Source organism: Notolepis coatsorum (assembly GCF_963971535.1).
Source record: "Notolepis coatsorum genome assembly, chromosome: 4".
Lineage (NCBI taxonomy): Eukaryota > Metazoa > Chordata > Actinopteri > Aulopiformes > Paralepididae > Notolepis > Notolepis coatsorum.
Window position 1 is genome coordinate 179,025,463 of NC_140168.1, and position 20,215 is coordinate 179,045,677.

At 41.1% G+C, this 20,215-nt stretch overlaps 1 protein-coding gene across 1 annotated transcript in view; it reads left to right on the forward strand.

The window, feature by feature from the left end:
* The window catches only part of faah2b (fatty acid amide hydrolase 2b), a 102,597-nt gene that overhangs the window by 32,125 nt on the left and 50,257 nt on the right, over positions 1-20,215 (forward strand). The window contains exons 4-8 of the mRNA XM_084312234.1: positions 8,740-8,949; positions 12,764-12,883; positions 13,565-13,700; positions 18,723-18,840; positions 19,411-19,530. Of these exons, the coding sequence (XP_084168360.1) occupies positions 8,740-8,949; positions 12,764-12,883; positions 13,565-13,700; positions 18,723-18,840; positions 19,411-19,530 (704 nt within the window). The remainder of the gene's footprint in view (positions 1-8,739; positions 8,950-12,763; positions 12,884-13,564; positions 13,701-18,722; positions 18,841-19,410; positions 19,531-20,215) is intronic.

The window sequence follows — 20,215 nt, forward strand, 5'->3', positions numbered from 1 at the left end:
GAGCATTGCAAATGTGAATCCCGCAGGGATATTTTTAATGAATGAAACCTATCGGGCGTTTGGCTCTGATTCGTTTCATATTCTTCGCTGTGGATTTGTTTAACGGAGCGCCCGGATTGTGTTTCATTCAAGCATAAATTTAAAGGAAAACTCCAACATTTTGGGAAATTAGCTTATTTAACATCTTCCCTGGAGTTAGACAAGAAGATACATACCTTTTTTGTCTCTGTGCATGCATTTAGCTTTGGGAACAGTCGCTCCGTTAGCGTAGATTGATTGATTGATTGAATTGATTGATTGATTGATTGAAAACTTTATTAACAGATTGCAGAATGGGTACAATACAGTACAGCTCAACACACACAATTGTTAAGGGGATGCAGACCAGAGAAAGACTTTCATCTTGTTTACATCAGGGTCCCCCATTTTCAATTCATCAGGACATATATGACATACATGACATACAGATAGTCAGTACTGCTACATCTATACATTTATGACATACCAGATTTGCAAATACAGTACTGTTTGTGATACAGAAGGAGTCAGGAAAAGGGAGTATATACAGTATATATAGCTTAGCTTCATCACTGGAAGTGGGGGAGGACAGGAGCCTGACATTCCCTTACAGTGTATACAGTCACCAAATACACTCCAAATACAACTCCAAAACGTTCATGTAAACATGTTGTGACCTGTGTATTCACCACATGGAGAAATAAAAAAGAATTGAATTAGACAATTACGTTTTATAAGCAAATATACTCTGAACTATTTTTTGCCTAACCACTCGTCTCCACTCGTCTCAGTGATTTCAACGTGAAGCCGTGTTTGTTGATATTCTCATTCCTTCAAAGGATCCGAACCGATTGAAGTTTATGGATACCATGACATGACTTAAAATCCTCTTACCTTGACGATTAAAAGCCTCCCCAATTTAGAAAACAGTAATCCAATGGCTGGTATTGATGATATAATACTAACTACTGCTCGCTTGGAGCCAACTGGAGCTAACACAGAACAGGATGGTAAAGCAAATATAATGACTTCCTTTCTGGGGTTTTCAAAATTGGGGGACGTTTATAGCAGCGGAAAACGTTTATTTTGTACATTATCTAACGTTAACACGAACCTAAACTAACGTTACAACTAACCTAAAGTTAGTTTAGGTTCGTGTTAACGTTAGATAATGTACAAAATAAACGTTTTCCGCTGCTATAAACGTCGCACTTTTATTTTGAAAACCCCAGAAAGGAAGTCATTATATTTGCTTTACCATCCTGTTCTGTGTTAGCTCCGGTTAGCTCCGAGCGTGCAGTAGTTAGTATTATATTATCAATACCAGCCATTGGATTACTGTTTTCTAAATTGGGGAGGCTTTTAATCGTCAAGGTAAGAGGATTTTAAGTCATGGTATCCATAAACTTCAATCGGTTCGGATCCTTTGAAGGAATGAGAATATCAACAAACACGGCTTCACGTTGAAATCACTGAGACGAGTGGAGACGAGTGGTTAGGCAAAAAATAGTTCAGAGTATATTTGCTTATAAAACGTAATTCAATTATTTTTTATTTCTCCACGTGGTGAATACACAGGTCACAACATGTTTACATGAACGTTTTGGAGTTGTATTTGGTGACTGTATACACTGTAAGGGAACATCGGGCTCATGTCCTCCCCCACTTCCAGTGATGAAGCTAAGCTACGCTAAAGGAGCGACTGTTCCCAAAGCTAAATGCACGCACAGAGACAAAAAAGGTATGTATCTTCTTGTCTAACTCCAGGGAAGATGTTAAATAAGCTAATTTCCCAAAATGTTGGAGTTTTCCTTTAAGCGTGCGTGGATTGTGGATATGAATTACGAGGAATCTGAATCTGTGGATTGTTGAATTGTATCACTGTCACTCACACGTTATTGTGATGTAATATTGTAACTGGGTTTAAAATATATGAGGAGACGCGCTGTTTGACGGATTTGATGTTATTTCGGGGGTCGCGCCTTGAAAACTTTGGGAACCATGTATTTATATAGTACATGATACCTAAGCCGAGCGCATACAGTACAGATATCCTCATAATATAATTCGTATAAATTGGATACTCTTTGGGCTTGTTTTTATCTACTTATTCTGAAAGAGTTGAACTAATTATTTTCGCTAGTAAGATCTCATTCGATTATTCATTCCATTAAGCCTACTGCCAGCAGGCACATTTAAAGAAATATAATCTGATTGATTGGGGTAATGAGGGATTTAAAATTTGCCTATAGATTATGTATTTAACTTGTCGGCAAGGCTATTGCGCCTTGCTGTATTGTACCCATTCTGCAATCTGTTAATAAAGTTTTCAATCAATCAATCAATGCCGTTAGAAAATCAGGATTTCTGCGATCGACACCTGCTGTCTTTTCAGGTGAGGCGGCCGCGCAATTATCCTGAGTATCAAGTCTGGTTCGAATGAACGAGACTGAATCAGTGTTCGAGGAACAGGGAAAGCCTGGATTCAAACATCGGGTTAATTGAATCTGGATAATGGGACTTTTGATCGACTTAGTTGAACCAGGTACGGGGAATAGGGCCCAGTAGAACGCCTGTCGTTCAGTGCTGTTTCCTAATACATGTCACGGCCATTGCCAGAGAGAAGTGTAGTTCACACAAGCTAAGCTAAGTTGTACCTCATCACATTGTACTGTATTGTACTGTATGGGAACTCAGCTACCTTCTATACTCTGCACTGTATATTGTATATTGTTGTATATATGTATATTGAAATTTTTTGTTTTGTTTACACTTGTGTACGTACTTGACTTTCTATTCTTTACTTATATTATACTTTTTATACTTATCCTTTTATATAGCACACTCGGGAGCAATACGGAAAGAAGCATTTCATATAAAAGTATCCTGTATTTGTATACGACAACTAATAAAGAAATTTGAACTTGAGTTCCTCAGTGAACGAAAACATAAACGTTGTTATTTTGCTACCTTTACGATTAACTCATTGAGTGCCACGCCCTTTCCCCATCTGCACTGGCTGAAGCCAGCTTTTCTTGACCATTTTCACGATCTTTACGGAGCTATTGTATATTCTATATTATAGCTATGGAGACAATAGTATGGCTCATTTGACAGACACTATTTCTAGTCCAACATGTAAAAAATAGTTTGTTTCTACATACCTTCGTTCGTTCACAATTCCAAGCTAAACATTGCCCCGTTTCACTAAAATCCAGGCTGGTTTCCTAGATCATGAGAAGTGTGTTTTGTGCAGCATATGTGCAAATCTCGCGGCTGCTCGCTTGAAACCTATATTATTGCCAGGTCAAAGGTAAACGCATGACCTTGTTTTTTCACAAAGCCGGGGAGGGAGGGGGTCGTTTATCCAATGCTGCGTGCACACAAACGCATGTTTTATGATGGAGTTTCGGTAAAGTACACGTAAAACAGACGTTACCTTTGGTTTAGACTAGGTACTCCATTTCTAGGAGTTAGGTAGCCCGTCTTCTTCATCTGCTCGGGCCAGACTATAGACGGAGCCGAATAGGTTTCATCATCGGTCGGTTTGATTATAGTTGTTTTACGTTTTACCAGTAGTGCTTATGTAGCACTTGTGTCACTAACAGTAACAGCTGTTCGCCACGGACCAGTTCTAGGTTCGAATGAGGAGAGGAGTAATATACACAGTTAAAGGAGTAGTAGACCAAAGACAAGGTTATAACAGTGACCGGTAGTTTATTCACAACAAGCGCGCTAGCTAGACAATTACAATACATACAGTGAGTTAGTTCGATATCAGGTTCTAGGTTGATTGGATCAACACATTTGGTTCGGTTCAGACGTCTCTGAGGTTATCACTAGCTAAAAGCTAGGTTTAAAGTTGGACATTAGATGTATCCCTTTTTCGTGAGTAACTCATTATCTTTCTTCTGCAATTGCAGATCAGTAAACTCTATCAGTTCATCGTTCAGTAAACTATATCAGTTTATCATTTCAATAGGTAAGTGGTTAAACATATTAATTTAAACCTTTAATTGTGCAGGGAATGCAAGTACCTTATTAGGAGAAATGACCCTTTAAACTCTTCATTTGCAGGTGTAATACGCACAAAGTACCAATAGAAATATTCAAGGTTATAGGAATGCAAATACCTTATCAGGTGAAATGACCCTTTAAACCAGGGGTGCCCAACCTTTTTTGAACCAAGATCTACTTTTTTATTTGCCACCTAGCCGAGAGCTATCAGCCCAAATGTGTCTCTCGGCTAGTATTAGTATATATGATGAATTGAAAATGGGGGACCCTGATGTAAACAAGATGAAAGTCTTTCTCTGGTCTGCATCCCCTTAACAATTGTATGTATTGAGCTGTACTGTACTGTACCCATTCTGCAATCTGTTAATAAAGTGTTCAATCAATCAATCAGTAGTAATATTATTACCCATTCAATATGCACATGACAGAAAATATTATATGGCATATAATATTTTCTGTCATGTGCATATTGAATGGGTATATAATATAATATGCTATTTTATATATCATTGTAACAGTGTAGTGTAGGAATTACAAGAATGACAAGACTGTAACTGTAACTTCTCACGTTTATTTCACACTCTGCATACACACTGGCAACACACACACTCAGTTCAATGGGCATGAGAAAACATATGTTTACATTGCCAAAGCAAAAGTGGAACAATACAATCAAAACAAAATATATGTACAATTAAAAGGGAATAGGAATGATGTGTAAACAGAGCTGTCACATTGCAAAATGGAATACAATCAAAAAACAATTCCACAAAAAGGTCTGTCAACAGTCACTGATAGTTCTCCTTTATCTGTTTTTTTTTTGTATTTATTAAATGTCTCTACCTTAGTGAGAACGCTGGCACTGGGAAGAGGAAGCTAGTTTTTCAAAGTCTGGGTTGTAGGAGCTGGTTGCAAGCCTCAGGCAGTCCACAACATGGTCATCTGTCAATGTGGTTCTGTACTTGGACTTGATGATCTTCATATGAGAGAAAGCGGCAGCCACAGTCAATGCCTCTTTTACACAGTCGCCGTCTTTGAAGGATTTTTTCTTTTTAGCGAGAATGTGACTGACACGATAAGATGCAATTGTTGCAGCTTTTGCCTTGGTGTTGGGCTTCTTAAAAGTGGACTGTTGTCCCACTAGTGAAGACTTCATCTGCTGGAGTTCTGTTCTTCGTACGACTGTTTTTGGAGGAAAATCCGTGCAGTGTTTCTTGTGCATCGTTGTATAATGCCGCTCCAAATTACTCTTTTTCGGCACAGCCACGGTTTGTTTGCAAATCAGACAAACTGATTTTGCGTTGAAATAAACAAAAAAGTAAGCCTCCTCCCACTCTTCATGGAAATTATATGTTTTTGGTCTTTTGGCTGCTCCGGTTCTGCTTGCGGCGCTGACGCTGGTGCTATCCGGTATCTCGTCGGAGGCAGCGTTGGAGCTGCTCCCTGGCGGCGGTGGCAGCTCGTCGGAGGCGGCGTTGGAGCTGCTCCCTGGCGGCGGCGGCGGCGGCAGCTCGTCGGAGGGTCCTGGCTGGCGGCAGTGAGGTCTTGCTGGCGTTGTTGAAAAGTAGCATCCTCTGATTCTCTGAATGAACCTCTTTTTTGCTGGTGGTGTTCCATTCATCTTGCAGTTTCGAGTGACGTTTATACTGTACCTGCCAGGTGATGGGCCCGACCCCCACTCATGCCACTCCATGAAAACAAAGGCACCAATTTGCATCCCTATGGGTGAAGCTCGCTGTCCGGAATGTACGGAATGTAGACGGTATCGATTGGCTCAGGCTGCCTGACTGCCTTATACACAGGACTGCTCGAACGTTTTTTGTCCTCTCCTCCAAATCAAATCAAATTAAATGATTTTCCAAAATAATCTCGCGGTCTACTTGAAACCAGCGAGCGATCTACCGGTCGATCGCGATCGACTGGTTGGGCACCACTGCTTTAAACCATCTTTCTTTACAGGAGAACCAGCAGTGATTCAACTATAATCAATATGTTATCAGTGAGATTCAAGTATCTTACTGGATACATTGACCCTTTAACTCGTCCTCTTTACAGGAGAACATCAGTGGTTCAAGTATCTTACTGGGTGCATTTACCCTTTAACTCTCCCTTCTTATAGGAGAAATATCAGTACCCATATATACAATGTGCAGCAATCAAATACAAAATACAATATCAAAATACAAAAGGTGAAACAGGGTCGAAGCCCTTGGAAGTCCTTGTGTTCTCGTTCAATCAGTTCGTGTCATAGAAAAGGATATGATGGTCCTTGGAAGTTCTTGTGGCTCAAGTTCAATTAGTTCGTTAATTCCTGATCCACCTCCTCACTGGGAATGAGGAAGGCAATTTCACAATCCTACCACGCTGTTGAGGCAACGGGGGTAATCCGATCAGGCCGGGCATAGGCTTGATCTAGATCTGAGGTTGTGGGTTGGCTCGCCATCTTGTGTCGGTCCGGCACACTGCCTCGTCCTGCGTGGGCACACGTGATGAGTGGTGGTCGGTCGGGACTCCTGGGAACTGCTCCCGGGGGTGGAACGGGGTGCTAGAAAAACCTGGCCAAAACCGCTTCCGGAAATGGTATGCTCTTTAACTGCAACAACTTCTTCGGTTTTGTAACTGGGGGAATCTTTTATGACTGTTTGATAACTATTTCGTGGTGCTAGTTCATTTCAGTATCCAGCAGCATTCAGCTGCGTCAGTCTCCGCCAATCTGTAATCTCATCTGCCGTATGGCAAGGCTCACCTGCCGTAAGGCAAGACATGGCTGTCGTGACACCTGTCTCGCGTCATGAGGTAATTTAAAGGGCAGTGAGGCAATTCAAAAGATTTGGTCAAAACGTTGCTAATCTCATATGAATATGCATATGACCCAATAACATTAACTATTTATGTTCTTACACAATAGCATTAACTATTTATGTTCTTATTCAATGGCATTAACTATTTATGTTCCTATAACTAAATAGTTATGAATCTGAAACCTGGGTTACACTTAGTCCAACAAACACACCTTATCGTCCATAATCATCATCCATATAATCAATTTAGTTTTTTTCATAATATCCAATAGTTCGCTCGCCATTGCATTGAAGCCAGGTTACTATTGTGTGCTCGGGCCAGACTATACCACAGAGCCGAATAGGTTTCCTCATCGGTCGGTTTGATTATAGTTGTTTTACGTTTTACCAGTAGTGCTTAGTCCAACAAACGCACCTTATCATCCATAATCATCATCCATATAATCCATTTAGTCTTTTTCATAATATCCAATAGTTCGCTCTAGGTGATCGAACGTGTCCTGCTCACTGCTGCTCGCAAAGAGTACCTAGTTGTTTTGGGGGCTGTAATAGCTGGCCCATGTTCATAAGGTAGGCGATACTGCCACCTGGCGGATTTCGATCGTAATTGCAATTCCAATGTTGTGCCAGGGGGCTCCGGCCGGATGTTCAGAATGGGGATCAAAGGAAAAAGATCAATGGATCCAAAAACGAGTTTACTCGTTATTGGCACCCATTGAGTTAATTGCGAATTTCTTCATGTTGAGCTATAGATTGTGGATGAATACACACAGAAAGGTACACCATGCCAATGTTCATGCTTTATTTGTTTTAAACGAGATGATTTAGAAATGTGTCCATTGGAAATACATTGAGATTTCGAGCGGGAAACAACAATGACGTAACCACTACACCTCCCTATTTGCAGTGGAAAGTGCAGGTCTGGTATCGGAAGTGAGTTGAGCTGCTACCGATGGAATGGAAAAGCGCCACAAAGACCAGAAGAGTCTTTGTAATAATTATAGATAATGAGACGAGACAAAAGATCACAGGGTTACAGAAACCGGACACCCCATGAACAGCACACCAGTGTTCAGGTTTCAAGTTGTGTTTTATTTGTCACATATAAGGTACATGTACATTACAGTGAAATGCTTGTTTCGGTATGACCCTCCAGAGATTGTGCTTCATACAGTAAAAAGAATAAAGACCAAACACTATACAAAATATACAATATACAAAACTAAAGTATAAATGCAAACAATGCAACAATTGGGTAGAGAGGTAGTGCAAATCCTTTAGTAATAAATATATAAAATATGGTGTACTGTTAAAGAGTTTAAAGTGTCTAAAGTGAATGTTTAAAGTGAGTGTGTGCATGTGGATGTGTGTGCAATGAGTGTAGAATGGATGTTAACGTGTTGCATAGAGTCATTGAGCATCCTGATGGTTCTGGGGATAGAAGCTCCTGTTGAGTCTCTCTGTAGGCCACGAGACTCCGGTAGCACTTGCCTGACCGCAGCAGTGCAAAGAGGCAGTTGTTTGGGTGACTAGAGTCTTTGGCTATTCTCGTAGCCTTGGCCCTTCAACACCTGGTGTAAATGTCCTGGAGAGTGGGAAGCCCACCTCTAATTGTGTGTTTGGCTGATCGAGCCGAATTGTGTACAACAAGTCGGCAGGAGGGGTACATTGTTCGTCAAATAGTGTTGACATTTTGTGTTACACTCTGAGTGCATAGTAGTGTAGCCATATTAGCATGATATAATAAGTATAGTAGCATAGTAGTAAGGTACCTAAGTAAGAAGGTTCGTTTTTTTTTAATTTATTTTAATTGTTTGAATATTTTAGTGTTTTTAGTTGACGGCGGTCGTCAGTAGAATAGCTAATGATGCCTTTCCTCTGTATGGCTGTCCATCCTTGCTAGGCATGCCCCACACGGCAGGCCTGGTGTCGAGGCGGGGGGTGTTGGCCACCGTGGACGCCCCTCCAGTGGCCCTGCTGAAGAGAGCGGGGGCCATCCCGCTGGGCGTGACCAACTCCAGCGAGCTCTGCATGTGGTCGGAATCCCACAACCACCTGTACGGAATCACCAACAACGCATACGACCTGGAGAGGATACCGGGAGGCAGCTCAGGTTTCAGTTTATTTAAAAAATAAAAGAGGACAGTACACATTGATAAACATTTCTGTAAATGTGTCAGTTTTAGCCAGCTGGCTAATTCGCAACTGTAGTCCTTTTGGCAAGATGTTATGAGACCGACAATACACCTAGAACAGAAACATTAAAAGTACAACACAGTAGGGTGGCTACGTGGCGTAGTGGGCAAGGCGCTCGCCACGAATGCGGAGACGCTGGGATCGCCTGTTCGATCCCAGCGCTCCACATTGCTTTCAGTTTAGCTGGTCGTCCGTACTAATACACATTGGCAGTATTAGGGGGTGGGAAACTGATGGGTGGGGATCGGGCGTTGTGGACAGCGACTCCTACAGGTCGGTTGGTGCGCCTGCGCAGTAGAATCAGGAAGTGTCGGGGGCAGCGTGAGCCTCCCACGCGTTACTCCTCGCCACTGAGAGATCGAGCTGCGCAGGTGAAAAGATGCGACTGCTGTTACCTCAAGTACCGGAGGGGACTTGTGCTATGTATGACTTAGTCCACATTGCAGCTGGCTTGTGGGAGGCAAGAAACAGCGTTCGTGACAGGGGAGGGTTGAATTGGATGATACGAAATTGGGATGGGAGAAAATATATAGAAAATGGGAGAAAAAGTGGATACAAAAAATAAAATAAAAAGGTACAACACAGTATTTACAACATAATCCAACATAATAATAAAAGCAATAATAAAATACACAATGAAATGATTACAAGTGATTACATGTTTGATTGGTTAATAACCAGGTATTGAGTTTTTTTTGTAAAGGTCTGGTGTGGTAGGTAGCACAGTGTCTTATTTCAGTTGGTAGGGTGTTCCAGAACTGAGTGGCTCTGACTACAAAACAGGACTGACTGAAGGAGCTGGACCTAAGCGTGGGCGACTAGTCAAGTTAGTTAGTTAGCTCGCTTGTTCGTTTAATTTTTTTCTTTTTTCTTTTTAAACTTTGTTTATTGGCAATACAAAATGAGCAGTAGGTCAAACTGTACACATAATATGCTAGACATATTGCACATATCTACATATAAGTAGTCAAAATATAAGTCTATTGAACATAAACTACAGCGAATACACCACACAAAAAATATATATACTGTATATATCATTAGTTTGGACATATAGCCAATTGGACAGATATTGACTCAAGACAAGGATTGTACAGAAGAAAGACAGGAATAAAAATGTTTTTTAAATGAGAAGGTAAACATCGGGTTACACCTGACCACATGTAGACAGATTAACCAGCCAGATAATACTAGGTTAAAAGTGAGTATTGCTTATGGGGTGTCAGTCAATTGAAAAAAAAAGAAACTACCCCATGTTTTATAAAATCTAGCTGTCGAACCCCTTATGACACACCTTATTTTCTCAATCTTATTTTTATCTTGTATATCTTATCGTGTGTTGTCGTGTTTGTTTATGTGTTTGTTTAAAAAATAATAAAAAAATAAAATACAAAAAAAGAATGTGCAAAATATCCCTGAGCCACATAGAGTGAGATGGAGGAGTGGGTGACTTCCATTGTAGTAAAATGAGACGTCTAGCCAGGAGTGTAACAAAGGAGAGTAACAAACGCCACCAGGTCAACATTATATCGTGGCAGAGCAGAGACAATGTAGTAGGAGGAACACCAAAACAAGCGGTTATGGCAGTCTGACTGATTGGGATCTCAATACTATTTTAAATAATTTAAAATATTTCAGACCAAAAATTATATAGGGAAGGGCACTAGGGCAGGACCAAAACATGTGACTATGTGTAGCAGGGGTACAATGGCATCTATCACAGGTGGGATCAATGTTGCCATATATCTAGGCTAGCCTGACTTTGGTCAAATGTGAACGATGAACAAATTTACATTGGATCAGCCCATGCCTGGCACAAATTGAGTGGACCCGGTGTAAAATATCCTCCCACAGGTCCTCTGTAATTTCCTCACCCAGGTCCTCCTCCCATCTCCTCCTGATATTTTCTAATGAGGTAGGGCGCAGTGAGGAAATCAAACCATACAAAACGGATATAATACCCTTTGTGACAGGTGTAGGCTTTAATAAAGTGTCAACATGAGTGGCTTCTGGAAGATTGGGGAACTGTGGATTGATATTACGTACAAAACTGCGGACTTGCAAGTATCTAAAGAAATGTGACCTCGAAAGAGAGAACTTCTCGGGACAGTTGTTCAAATGATGCAAAATCTTTTTCTATATTTCTGTCTCATTTAGGTTTAATGTAGACCTTTTTTTATTTGTATGTCAGCTCTTTGACTGCCAGAGTGGAGTGGACTAAACCTTGACGACTCTGACTAGGGTAACAGGGACTCGACTCAGACTCTGGCTCTTCTTTGGTGACTTGGACTCTGACTCGAACACTGGGGACTCGAGACTCGACTTGGACTTGAGATTTAGTGACTCGACTACAACACTGCCTCTAGCCATTCCCCTCCTGTCTTTGATGAAACACGGACGTCAATAAGGCACCCGGTAACCGGCTAACGTTAGTGCAACTAGCTTGGTATGTTTCCCTCTGCTTCTTGCCGAAATACGTGTGTTCCGCGCTCAAACTCCTGAGACGCCAGGGCAACGGCATGGTGTTACCCGGACGGGAGGGTAACGGCCACGGCGGCATTTACATTACAGCGTGCTGCCCTTTTTAGAACTCTCTGGACATGAAGGAAGAGAGCGCTGTGTTCTCTTATTACTTTTCCTAATTTAATGAGGACAAATGGGTAAACATAAAATGAACATGATGATGTGTTTTGATTGTCCTGTACACGCTTTGTACACATCGGTGTTCCTTGGGGTCAATTTGACCCCAGGCTGTTTTAACTGTATAAAACATATAGAAATGCCACATTTTACACATATTTGTTTTGATTGTTTATGATGATATTGAGCTGACTATTACATGCAAACGTATAATCTTAAAAAAAAACATCCCTCTGCTTTAGGGCCCTAATTTAACACACCATACCTGCAGTGCGAGAACCACTCATAGTTCACATGGGGGAGTGGAGAACTCTGATATCTCTGATATTTGGCAGGAGTGTACAAATGAAAAAAGAGAACCAACAGCAAAGCCTTTGGAATGATGACACTGGAAGGGCAATATTTCCAGCCACCATGTCTCTAAAGACATTCCATACTATAAAATCTGAATTATTAGATTAGTGTTCATGAGTCTGAGGGCTTGATGGTAGTACGAGTCCTTGAGTCTGCTGGCCACGACGGCATTTACATTACAGCGCGCTGCCCTTTTTAGAACTCTCTGGATATGAAGGAAGAGAGCACTGTGCTCAGAGCCAGCTCCAGCAGGCTCAAGGACTCGTACTACCATCAAGCCATCAGACTCATGAACACTAATCTAATAATTCTGATTTAATGTGTATTTATGTATTTAGTATTTTAAGGATTTTTAAGTACTTTATGTTGATTTTATTCTACTATTGCACTTTTTATATTAACCACTCTCAGCACTCTCACTTTTTCATACATCACTATTATGCTGGTTTTTATTGTGTTTTTGTGTATTGTATTGTTCTATTGTGTATTTTATTGCCATGCTGTAGGTCGAGGGGGCAAGACTCAAGAATTTAGCTCTTTTTTGTATGAGGAATATGACAATGAGGAAGATGCAACAATAAAGCTGAATCTGTGCGTGTTACATTGTGACGACTCCCCACATGATTCATGAAAGTACACCATTGAAATTACTTTCTCCATTCCTTAATCTCTCCGTCCCTCTCTCTCTCTCAATCCCTCTCTCCATCCCTCTCTCTCTCTCGATGCCCTTTGCCCAGGTGGGGAGGGCAGTATACTGGCGGGAGCAGGCTCAGTTATCGGAGTGGGTTCAGACATCGGCGGCAGCATCCGGATGCCATGTTTCTTCAATGGGATATTTGGCCATAAAACCACTCCAGGTAAGGTTTGTGTACAGTAAAAGTATTTCCCCTCACAGCAGTCGGTGTACAACCACAGATTCAGGTGCCTAAGCCTTAAAGGAACACGCCAACATTTTGGGAAATTAGCTTACAGTCTTCTCCAGAGAGAGACAAGAAGATAGATACCAGTTTCCTCTCTATGCGTTCAGTAGAAAGCTATCTGGCTGCACGTTAGCCTAGCTTAGCACAATGAATGGAAGCGGACATGGCCGGTTAGCCTAGGCATTGTCCAACTAACACATCTCCCGAAGGCTAACCGGCCATGTTCGCTAACATTCATTGTGCTAAGCTAGTATATTGTATGTTTTTATACTGTGTTTTTTCCAGTGTTTTATGATGTAATGAGCATTGCACCGAGACAAATCCCAATCAACCATGTGTTGAAATTCCGAACCCACTGTATTTTTACTTCTTATGTTTAGCATTGTATTTTATTATTCTTATTCTTTTTATCATGTCTTATTTGTTGTTTTATTATTTGTATTTTTTGCACAATCTAGGCGGGCATGGCCACTTACCTACATCTCACTACACATGTCTTTAGGTGACAAATATAACTCTTTAATCTTGAAACACCCTCTTGGACAGAGACTACTCTACTATACTTGCCAGGCAAGGCTAGTCTGCTCCCTATAAGTGGTCTGCGCTGTGCTGTTCCAGGTGTGATCTCCAATGACAACCAGTACCCCCCCGCCTCGGGGCTCCAGGAGGACTACCTGAGCACGGGGCCCATGTGTCGCTACGCCGAGGACCTGCTGCCCATGGTGAGGATCATGGCGGGGCCCAACGCTGACAAGTAAGATCGTTTGCCTTTTCGAGTCAGTGTGTGAATGTTCTCTTTATCCACTCGAAGCCATGTCGAGGAGGGATGTACCGATAGCGATAATTATGCTTTCTGTTAGCGCCGACACAACCGGAAAGTGATGAGACGTGAAAAGATGGAAGGATTCAATTTTTGTTTCTGCATTCTATTTCAGTGCTATTGTGCACTGCGACCAGAGTACACTGGCTATTATGGTGGTAGGCAGTACTGTATGGAGCTGAACTAGAGGTCGACTGATGGTGGATTTTTAAAGGCAGATATAATAACGATAGTTTAAATTTTTTATATAACGATAGTAGAGCAGGGGGAAAGCCGATATCCAATTATCGGCCGATGTACATACAATTGTAAGTAATAAAGTAGCTAGTAGTAGTTAAAGGAAAACTCCAACATTTTGGGAAATTAGCTTACCGTCTTCTCCAGAGAGAGACAAGAAGATAGATACCAGTCTCCTCTCTGTGCGTTGAGTAAAAAGCTCTCTGACTGCATGTTAGCCTATCTTAGCACAATGAATGGAAGCGGACATGACTGGGTAGCCTTCGGGAGAGGTGTTAGTTGGACAATGCCTAGGCTACCCACTCATTACTGCCTAGGCCAGTGGTGCCCAAGGTAGATCGCGGGCTGATTTGAAGTAGATTAATAAAATGAGATTATGAAAAAATTTAATTAAAAAAACTTTTTTTTGTTGCAAAATCAACTCTGCCTCTCTTTGTTAACTACAACAAGCAATGCTGTTTGTTATTTAAGATGAGGTCGGACTCGGCACTGACAGATTTGTGTTCATTATGCTGCTTTTATAAAGCCTCAAATGACGGCTTACAATATTTCATGAAAGCAAAGTGTTTTGTTTGTCTAAGATTTAAAAGGTTTAAACTTTACAGCACTGACAAAGTTGAACAAAGTGCTGTACAAGTCCCACAACATTAAAAAAAAATATTATAAAAAAAATTAAATAAAAAAAATGTATCTCGAAGCTTCGAATTAAAATCGAATCTCTGCCCCAAAGCTTCGAATTCCCCCCAAAAATTTGGTCAGCCCTACTACGGATAGCTCATTACATCAACAGCGTTGTTGTTTGCAGGCTTGCAGCTGTTGGTTAGCTAGCTATCGTTTTCAGTTGGGTAACGTTAGCTACTAGCTAGCTAATACTGGCCTACCTTTTCATTCGCAATGGAATGGCTAGCTAACTAACTGTACAAATTGATGTGATTGGCTGAGACCGTAATTTGTACGGTTGGCTGGATTGGGGGTGGCCAGCTGGCTAGTTTTTCAATCAATCAAGCTGGCAGTTCGTAGTGCAGTAGCTGGCTGGATAGCTGTTGTATTGTGGGTTAAGGTAGCCAGCTGGCTGGCTGGCAGTTTGTGGTGCAGTAGCTGGCTAGATAGCTGGCTAATGTTGGCCAATATAGCTGTAACTGAATGATGCTAGCCTTATGTGGTCTTATGAGTTTCAGTTCATAGGAAAATACTTTGCCTATAATGGTCAGAAGTAAATTAACTGTATATACTCTCTTTTAGAAACTCTGTCTCTTAAACAGTACTGTATATCTTGTATGTCATAAATGGCTGGATGTAACAGTACTGTTTATCTGTATGTCAAATGTTATGATGAATTGAAAATGGGGGACCCTGATGTAAACAAGACGAAAGTCTTTCTCTGGTCTGCCTCCCCTTAACAATTGTGTGTATTGAGCCGTACTGTATTGTACCATTCTGCAATCTGTTAATAAAATGTTCAATCAATCTGTTATGCTTAACATGCAGTACTATTAACTTTACTTAATTTCTAAGATTAGATCATTTAGTTATTTTTAAATGTCTGATCTAAAGATAAACAAAGGGTTTTAAAAGTGTTATATTTATCTTCTCTTATAGTACCAGAGAGAAGCTGAGGAGAATCGACCAGCAACAAAAGCAAAATTTAGTTAAATATATATATATATTTATCTTTATTTTTAATTTTTTTTACATTTTAAGATTTAACATTTTTCCCTGTGGTATCGAAAATGGTATTGAATATCGATACTTTTCAAGGTATCGTATCGAAGTTCGAAATTCCAGTATCGTGACAACACTAGTGTGTTGTCAGTTGCAATGTGACAGCTCTGTTTACACATCATTCCTATTCCCTTTTAATTGTACATATAATTTTTGTTTTGATTGTATTGTTCCACTTTTGCTTTGGCAATGTAAACTCATGTTTTCTCATGCCCATTGAATTGAGTGTGTGTGTTGTCTGTGTATGCAGAGTGTGAAATAAATGTGTCATGCTACCTGTATGCCCAACGTGAGAAGTTAGTCTCGTCATTCTTGTAATTGCTACACTACACCGTTACAATGATATATAAAATATTGCCCTGTAATTGCCCTGTATTTCTGGTGTTATAAAGTATCTAATTATATTTTTCCACCCAAACTCCCTCCATATCCTTGATCCTGTGGTTGTTTGTTGTGTCTTACATGTGTCATACCATTCCTCCTCTGTTATCTCTATTTCCAACTCTCTTTCCCACTTTTCTTTCACATACAATGTTGTATTTCCCTTACTGTCCATTATTGCCTGATATAGTGCTGATATCACCCTCCCCTTCCGTCCTTCGTATGACTTTACCATTATCTTAATTACCCCATTCTGTTCTTTGTCTCTATCTTGCTTTATTTCCTTGTTATAGTAGTCCCTAATCTGTAAATATCTAAAGTGGTCTCTATTCTCTAGTCCGTATCTTTCTTTCAATTTTTGTAGAGTCTGCATCTCCCCTCCTTCTGTCATCGTGCACATTGCTGTTATACCCCCCCGTTCCCACCTCTTGAACCCATGATCTTCTATCCCTGGTCTGAATTTGTTGTCGTGTGCTATCCATCTCAGTATCTTAGATTCTTTTTCTAGCTTGTATTTCTTTACTATTGTGTTCCATATGTTTATAGTGAATCTGGTAATTGGATCTAGTAGTTGTTCCTGTCTTCTGAACAGCTCCCTATCTCCTATCAGTGCCTGCACTTTGAATCCCTCTCTTTTGGTTTCTATATCTTTCCATTTGGCCTCATAGTTCACATTGCACCAGCATGCTACTGTTCTAAGCTGTGCTGCATAGTAATAGCTTTCTAAACTGGGTACTGCCATCCCTCCTTTCTCCTTTGGTAATTGTAGAGTCACATATCTGATCCTTGGCCTTTCCCCCCCCCCCAAATGAATCTTGATATCTGTCTATCCCATCCCCTAAATTGTTTTTGTGGTATTAATATAGGTAGGGATTGAAATAGGTATAGTAACCTTGGTAATATGTTCATCTTAATGATTTCGATCCTTGAACTGAAATCTAGGGGCATCACCGTCCATCTTTCTAGATCTCTCTTGATTTTCTGATTTATCTGTGTATAGTTTGCATCGTATAGCCCCTCCCCCCCTCTTGTGATGTTCACCCCTAGGTACTTGATCCTGTCCATGTCCCATTTGATTTTGTATTTTTCTTTGATCTCTATCGTTGGTGTGTAGTTCAGTGCTAATGTCTGTGTCTTCGTCACATTAAGTCTATACCCTGAGTAATATCCATATTCTGTCAGCAGATCCATCAGTGTCGGGAAGCTTGTGTCTGGTTGTCTCATATATACTATCACGTCATCTGCGAATAATCCCAATTTATGTTCCGTCCCCCTTATCCACCCCTTTGATGTCTTTGGTCTGTCTAATTAGTTGGGCCAGTGGTTCGATGAATACATCGAAGAGCGTCGGCGAAAGACAACAACCCTGTCTGGTAGCTCTCTCTAGTTTAATCCGGTCCGTCAGACTACCATTCACCTTAATCCTAGCCGTCGGTTCTTGATATAATGCCCTAATTGTTTTCATAGCGTTTTTGTCTAATCCAAATCTCTCTAATACTTTATATAGAAATAACCAGCTTGCACTATCGAAGGCTTTTTCTGCATCTAGGCTAACTAATACTGCACTTCCTCCTTCCTTTTGTCCGATCTGACTTTTTCAGTCCCGATACCTGGGCTTTGTGTATCGGCCAATACCGAGTACCGATCCGATACCCATTGTTCAATTAATAAACTGTATGCCTGACTGTGTGGAAGAGACTGGGATCATTATTTTGTGCAAGGCAACATCAGGCATGACTTAAAACATTACTTTCCTAACTTAGTGAAACAAAATTTTACAAATTAACACCGATATAAATGTACTGAATTGTTATTTATTATTCAAATTAAACAAAACAAAAAAAAATAATATATATATATATATATAAAAATTTATTGTCACAGATACCCGATCTAGCTATTTTATTCATATCGGGGCCGATATCAATATCGGATCTGTGCATCCCTAATCCGCACACAGACTTGGGGTCCCCAGTGGCAGTTGATTGCCCGGAGGCTATCTTTGAGTTTTATATAGTTCTAGCTCAGCAACCCTGTGCAGTAGCCTCAGCGCATGCACACACGCACCTGGCCATAACTATCATCTTACCGCCTGGTGGTTATTAACGTGCACCACTCAATATTCATAACACCATCAGGCTAATGTTCCATTACACATACAAATTAGATGAGGTTAGAGTAGATTAGTAGATTTTAAATCTATTGTCATCATACAGCACAAATACAGTACAATGGAAAGAGGTTTGGCATCCAACTAGAGTGCAAATGTAACAGTAAAGTGCAATAGTAATATACAATTTACATGTGATTAAACTGTATATCAAATATATAAATTGGTACTACTGAGTGTAGATATATAGATAGATAGATAGATAGATAGATAGACTATAGATATATAGTATCTACAGATATGTAAAAAGAATTATATGCAGGCATGTACAGACAGATGTGGATAGATATACGTATATATGGTGAGAATAAATATATATACAGCATTATTGTACATGCCATCAGTTATATGGGTTATAATTCAGAGTTTAATAGGGCCATAATTAAAATGCAAATACTGTACATATGGATGAGAATATAAATAGCGGATACTGTGTGTGTGCGCAGGTTGTCCTTATCCATGGAGGTGGATCTCAAGAAGGTGCGGTTCTTCACCATCTCTCATGATGGAGGTTCCCCACTGACCTCCCCCGTCAACACACAGCTGATCCAGATCCAGAGGAAGGCGAGTGGTTGATAAACACATACATACGCACATATGCACACACACACACACACACATACTGACACAGTCTGAATAAACACATGCAGGCACGCACACACCCATACAAAACAAGAACGCACACATTCTGTACAAAAGTATTCGCATGTACACATGCGTCTCAAAATAGAATTCACACACACACACACACACGCATGTTGAAGGATGTACTGATGCGATGTACATGTACATTTCCCTCCCCCCTATGTATATATTTACTGTTAGGATCTCTGTTTAACAGTACTGTATATTTGCATATCTTGTATGTCACAAATGTAACGGTACTGTATATCTGTATGTCATGCATGTCATAAATGCCATGATTAGATTAGATGATTAGAACTTTATATCTGAATACCCATATGTTTATGTCATTATGAATTGAAAATGGGGGACCCTGATGTAAACAAGACGGAAGTCTTTCTCTGGTCTGCATCCCCTTAACAATTGTGTGTATTGAGTTGTACTGTACTGTACCCATTCTGCAATATGTTAATTACATTTTCAATCAATCAATCAATCAATGTTTCCCAGGTGGTGGAGAGTCTGGAGGCAGACCTGGGTGTGACGGTCCAGCAGGTGTCTCTCCCTGGGCTTAAATATGGCTTCCAGATCTGGGACTACTACATGGGTCTCCCTGACAAGGAGGGAAAGGTAGGTGCACTAAGGAGGGCAGGGTAGGAGGACAGGGTAGGAGGGCAGGGTAGGTGCACTAAGGAGGGTAGGGTAGGAGGACAGGGTAGGAGGGCAGGGTAGGAGGACAGGGTAGGAGGACAGGGTAGGTGCACTAAGGAGGGTAGGGTAGGAGGACAGGGTAGGAGGGCAGGGTAGATGCACTAAGGAGGGCAGGGTAGGAGGGCAGGGTAGGAGGACAGGGTAGGAGGGCAGGGTAGGTGCACTAAGGAGGGCAGGGTAGGTGCACTAAGGAGGGCAGGGTAGGAGGGCAGGGTAGGTGGGCAGGGTAGATGCACTAAGGAGGGCAGGGTAGGAGGGCAGGGTAGGAGGGCAGGGTAGGTGGGCAGGGTAGGTGGGCAGGGTAGGAGGGCAGGGTAGGTGGGCAGGGTAGGAGGGCAGGGTAGGAGGGCGGGGTAGGAGGGCGGGGTAGGAGGGCAGGGTAGGTGCACTAAGGATGTGGTGACTTTTGTGGGTTTATGTGGTGTTTAACACTATGACGACCGGCGCGGCCTATGGATTTAGGCCTCAGAGGACAGCGGATTGTAAACAAACCAATGTACTTTCCAAGAGCTTTATATATCATTTATAGTATTGCTATCTGTCCATTCTCATTGTCACTTGTGTGCATAAACCGTGCCTTCATAATGGCTTAAAGAAAATAAAA